This window comes from Sinocyclocheilus anshuiensis, unplaced genomic scaffold (genome assembly GCF_001515605.1).
Source record: "Sinocyclocheilus anshuiensis isolate Anshui unplaced genomic scaffold, SAMN03320099.WGS_v1.1 scaffold1177, whole genome shotgun sequence".
NCBI lineage: Eukaryota > Metazoa > Chordata > Actinopteri > Cypriniformes > Cyprinidae > Sinocyclocheilus > Sinocyclocheilus anshuiensis.
Window position 1 is genome coordinate 230,984 of NW_015554138.1, and position 6,190 is coordinate 237,173.

The 6,190-nt window shown below is 36.7% G+C and overlaps 1 protein-coding gene across 1 annotated transcript in view; it reads right to left on the minus strand.

Moving 5' to 3' along the window:
* Positions 1-6,190, minus strand: part of LOC107670424 (zinc finger and BTB domain-containing protein 47-like) — a 25,657-nt gene that overhangs the window by 5,180 nt on the left and 14,287 nt on the right. The window contains exon 3 of the mRNA XM_016463028.1: positions 851-2,088. Within this exon, the coding sequence (XP_016318514.1) occupies positions 851-2,026 (1,176 nt within the window). The 5' untranslated portion in view covers positions 2,027-2,088. The remainder of the gene's footprint in view (positions 1-850; positions 2,089-6,190) is intronic.

Consider the following 6,190-nt stretch of genomic DNA (forward strand, 5'->3'; position numbering starts at 1 on the left):
AATATATGCGATATTAACCAATGCACCTGTACAGTACTGTTTAAATGTTTGTTGGCTGTGAGATTTTTTGATATTCTTCAGTTCAAAAGAACAGTGATTATTTAAAATATAAATATTTAATAACATTACAAATGTTCTTTTTGACAAATACAATGCATCCTGGCTGAATAAAAGGGTTTAAAAAAGCTGAATAGTATTAGTAATAAATATATATTCAATATTATTAGTTATAATTATATATTAATATTTTGAACCAGTTTTTATTTTTATTTATTTTTATTTTATTTAAAAGTTTAGTAATTAATTTTTTGTTTCTGTCATTTTTTAATATTGTTATATATAGTCCATATATATTTTTTTAATTAATTTTTAATTAAAATTCTTACATTTTAATTCTTTTTTTTAATAGTTTTATTGGCAACTAGCTAAAATTAGTTCTTAATATATTTTATTTAATTTCGGTTACATAATGTTTCATAATGGTTTTAATTGTAGTTTCAGTTTAATCTAACTATAATAACCTTGATTGGCATCAAAATTATCATCTTATTGGTTAATTTCATTACGAATTATAACTTTGCAAATAATGAATGTCCCAGTTCTGTGGGCACAGATTTTGTGTGGGCCTACTTAAGAGATTTGTGTTTAATTTAGACTATTTTCACACTCAGTTTTGACGGCTGGGTCCAATTAAATTGTTGCTACCTTCTGCTATCCATGCATGTCTCTCTTTTTATTGTATAATTTTGAATCAATCACCAAGCAAACGAACCAATCCCTGACTTTGCTCCAAAGGCCTGTGTGAAATCAGCCTTATAGATCGACCTTGTGCCTGCAGACCAGTGTGTACCTGTATGTTTTTCTCACAGTTTGTCTGATGGTGTAGCAGCAACTCGCTCTCCAGTAAAAAGCGCTTGCCGCATTTATTGCAGATCTGCATGCGGTTGTGGGTGACGTTCATGTGCTTCTCCAAGTACCAGCGGTTGTTAAAAATACGAGGGCACTTCTTGCAAGAAAAGTGCTGCTTTTCTTCCAGCTTCACCTTCTGCCCCAGATTCTCCCGCTCTTTACTCCTCTTCCTCTTCCTCCCCTTCCCTAGTGTAGAGTCAATTAGCATCTGTCTCATGCCGATGGCGTCTGTTGGTATTCTCGTGGCACGCCGCCTTTCCACGCTAGTGCGTCCTGTTTCTGGAATGTCGAGATCATTCTCTTCTTCATCCTCATCGTCCTCGTCATCGCTGCAATTTTCCATCCCTTCCTTTCTGTGTTCATACTCCTCTTCTTCATCCTCACCAACATCTTCATTATTGTCTTGTTCCTTACCCTCCACCGCACTGGGAAGATTGGCGTGACGGTGAACGAGGAAGGATGAGGTACTTGAGGTGACGCCCTTGCCATCGGACCCTTTAGAAACATTCAAAGTCTGGTTATTGAGGTTGACCTCCACGATAATCTGCTCTCTGTTAAAGGAGACAGAACTATCCTGGGATCCCACTTCATTTAGACTAGCTCCTCCCTCCACTGTGCATAAGCCCCGCCCTCCTCCGCTAGCCACTCCCCCTCCACTGTCATCTTTTTTGTAGAAGTGTTTGGCTTGAGGGCTGGAGTGAACGCTAGATGAATGTGTCTGCGTAACTTCCCTACTGACCCCACTGTCAAGCAATGAGAATGTACCATTTCCTTGTTGTGTGTACATCTTCTCAAGCTCCTTCATCTTGTACATCTGATTGGACGAGGCAGTACCCTGCCCATCTGTGTCTGCCATCTCATTGGACCCAAGTAGCTTGTGGCAGGAACTCATCTGGAGCACAACTGCCACTTGTAGGACTCCGAAGATGGAGATATAGATGATGTTGAGGATTTGGATACTTAGCAACTGAAAGGCCAGGTTTATGCAGTGCAGCGGTTGACTCTGGGAGAGGAGGGCCTGGAAGTAGGGGATGTGGTCACCCAGCACGTCCTTGTGGGAGGAAACCAGCAAGAGGTCCACGTCGCACAAGTGAGGCTGGTAGAGATGCCTGTCCATTAAACGAGTAAAGTGCAGCGCTGCATCCTCCAGCAGAAAGAACTCAGCAGCACTCCTCTCCACTGTGAGATAAGACAGGAGAAAATATGTATTCATTTTACAATTCATTAACAAATTTACAAATTAACAGACCAATTATGTATATCCACTTTAAAAACAGAACAAGAATAAACATTTTAGCTGTTAACTAGATTTGGATTTCTACAATGAAGCACTTGCAAGGCTGTAAATGCAACAAGCAAAATTGTGTATGTTGCAATAATACGACATAACTATTTTAATGTGGTTTTATTTGCCCATTAACAGTCTGATTTACTGGATTGAACTCATATCTAATTCAATGGTTAATTTGTGTTACCACTACAAAACTGTCAATGTCATATTATTTATATACTATTATAATATTTATTCATATTTTGAATTAGTTTTATTTTTATATTTTCAGTTTTCATTTCAAAATGTAGTTTGTTTAGTAATTTTGCTATGTGCTTTTGTCATTTTTATTCGTTTTTAAAAAATTTTTGCAAAGTTTTGTTTTTTATTTTTAAAGTAAGTTTGTCGATATTTAGATTTTATTTCAGTTTTATTTCAATTAACACATTTATTTACATTTTTAATAGCAATAACAACAATGGCTAATGTTCACTAAACCTTTCACTAAAGGTTTCACATAAGTAAAAATACAGAAAAATATTGCTGTTTATTATAATTGGTTATATTGGTAAATATTGGTAAATAAATGATTAAATTCCTTGTCTTCATTATTCAAAAACTATGGAAAATATGCTTGATTATTGTTAACTAGGTTGTTTAAACTACTGTTTTCTGTATTGTATTTGCTACATTAAACTTTTTGTTTGCACTTGGTTTGATATTTGGTATCCACTTGTCAAAAATGTGGTTTGGTTGAAATTATGTTTCCTCCGATTTGAAATTATTCTTTAAAGCCATTTCAGAGCAATATATTGGTGTATATATAATTTATAGTTAAAAATAAGAGAAAAACGTATGTTTAGTTATAACACCACCCCTAGAAATAACTAATATTAAAGTAACACTATATAAAAGTTGACACAAACCATCAGAAAACATAATACTTTTCTGCACAGACGTTTATTTTATTCACAGCAGCCTTGAAAACAATATCAAACAATGCCCATCTGAGAGTGAGAAAGGCAGAAGCTACTGGAGCATGCCGCTATGCCCTCCCCTTCTGCTCCCAAGGTTGGCTTATTTTAGATCAGGAAGGACAAGGTTTCGATCTGGACAGCATCTCTTTAAAAACTCCAAAGAGGAAAAGGAATGGGACAGAGGGAGAGGCAGCAAGCGAAAAGAGAAAAGGACAAACCAAGTGAGAGGACAGAAAGAGAAGCATGTAAAAATCACATTGATATTCAGAGCTGTGCGTTAACCATTAACTTGCTCCTCCTGCATCCTGTCTCTCTGAGTTATCATTATGCATAAGACAAAACACTGGCCAGTAAACAATTAAAGAGAGCAAGGAGAGAGTAAATATCAGACTCTCCAAACAATTACATGGATTGGTTACGCTGACTTTTATGTGACTAACAACAAGCAGAATTAACAGTCTTACTTTTTATCTCTGTAAACAGGATAAGTTTCAGAAGCCAACTGATCTTGTTAAATATCACCCAAAATTACACAGAATTAACAGCATTTAAAACACAGTCATGTCCATCCTCATATGTACTCACTGTGACCATGCACAAATGTCTAAAATTATTCTGGAAAACTGCTGGCTGCATCAAACTGTATTGCCTTTTGCAAGACAACACATTTTAAGAAAGCATTTAAACCTGGAAATATTGTAATCAGATTAGATATGATTAACTGATGTAATTCCATATGCATGCTTTCCTCTGGAATATATTGTGATGTTTTTTTTTTATATTCAGAGGTGGATTATCATTGGGAAAGAGCAAAACCCTACTGCTAAACTGAAAACACAAGTCACCAAACCTAGTTCAGAAGCTTTCATGCAGTTCATTTGGATAAATAAATACTTTAGCGCCACCAGGAATAATTGAAAAGCAATAAGGGGTTGTTTTTCCAAAACAATACCTAGTCAGCTGTATCAAATTCAAAACTGGCAACATGAAACATTTCTGAAAGACATTAAATTGGTTTGAGCTATCGCACAGCAGTTAGTGAGTGTGCACTTAGTGCATGTCGTCCTCTCTCTCTCCCTCTCCTCAAGAATTTTCTGTCACTCTACTACATCTGTGGAATAAAATGAGACAAAATCCCCTAAAATAAACTGATGTGAATGTATATAAATGACAACAATATTGTCTTCAGTACTTTCAAGCAATTTAGGCAAATATACAAACTGGAAGCACATTCATTTGCTCTCTCTGTTTGAAAATTGAGACTGGACGTCAAGATGAAATCTTGTTCACTGGCATCAATAAAATTTCAATTAAAAAAAAGAGTGCATCAAAAGTCTTACTTTTGAACTTACTGCTGATCACAGACCAACCTATGTTGCATTCAACAGTCTCACAGTAGTTTGCCAGCTCACAAACACTCCTACAAGACCTTTGCCAAAACCTTGTTAAACAGACATGTTATTACCAGCAACATGGGTAGTGTAATGCTCCTCATTCTGGTTCATAAAGCTGAACTCATTGTAGCGCAGAAACTCGTACTGCTTTCACGTAATAAGAGGTGACTCAGGGCTGCTGGCTAGGCCGGCTGGTATGCACTTGGCCGAGGACGTTCACCACAGTGCCAGGCAGCAGAGAGCAGAGCGGTGGGGAAAGAGATCTACCCTCAGTTGACTTTCATTTTGCGGTCTTTACTGTACTGTTTACCACAACTCCCAAATAACTCCACTGTTTCTGCTGATAAGTCTTCAGAGAGATTTTAAATGCTCCTTTTTTCCCATTCAAAAATTATGAGATGGAGAGCAAGAAAGAAAATTCTGGAATTCTACTCAATAACATTGTCAATGGACTTTCTTGTTTTCTTATCCAATTAAAACACATATCGCATCAGTAACTTCTTTTAAAATAAATTAATACATTTATTCAGTAAGGATGCATGAAATTGATCAAAAGTGTCAGTAAAGTCAATAATGTTACAAGGATTTATATTTCAAATAAATGCCAAGTTCTTTCATAAAACTGGTGCAGGCTGGGTTGTTAATGCAAACTGATTATATTCACAGCATTAAACTACTTGGCACAAGCTGATTGGTTCATGTTGCATATGCAGCCAATGAGCTTACTGCTCTACATTTAAATGGCTGGTTAGCATCCACTAGAGCAGTTCAAAGTGCTCTGAAACCCTTCACCTTCCCCAGCTCCACCTGTATAGATCTCCTACGGGTTATTATTAGGGCTGCCCCCCTAATAGTCGACTAACCATTAGTCGACCAGAAGAGGCTTGGCCGACCAAAATTTTATTAGGTCACAGAAAAAAAATAGAATAGATGAATAAAAATCCACATTGGCCAAGTCACACAGATCGTTAACGGCTGGTCTACGTGGTAGTACATTGGGCAGGACATCCAAACGCTCGCATATCAATCATCGACCCTAAAATATGGCTTATCATCTGAAATATGTAAGTAGCAACAACTTTATATGGGCGCTCAATATAATGTTAACCTAGAAAAATGTGCGCTATTCATGTGTCTGTGTGGAGTGTGGAATCTGAACAGTAGCAACACAGATGGAGGCGCCGGAGTGCTCACTTACTCCTAAAATACTCCCTCATTTTTGGTTATACAGATAAGAGTAATATATATTTCGAATATGTAAAGACTCTATGTTTATTTGTGTGCGCTCACGATAACAACAATATATTGCGCTTTTGTAAGATAATGAAAGCAAACAGGATGCGCTTTCTGCCGTCTCTGGAGCGCGAAACTCAGAAAATCCGCGTATGCTTGCCTTACATCCATAAAAAGATATATCTATAGAGAGTGAAATGTCTACTTTCAAATAAACTAATTCAAAAGGAAAACAGATATTCTCAGATTATGTAATTTGTATGAAACATGCTACCTGGTCTCATGGCAAAAACGTACCTGGGGCACTTTTTCGTGAGACGTGAAATACGTACCAATAAGTACATATCACTGCAGTTTCCAAAAGAAATGAACACTAGAGGCAGTAAAACTCTGACACCTTTTAATCC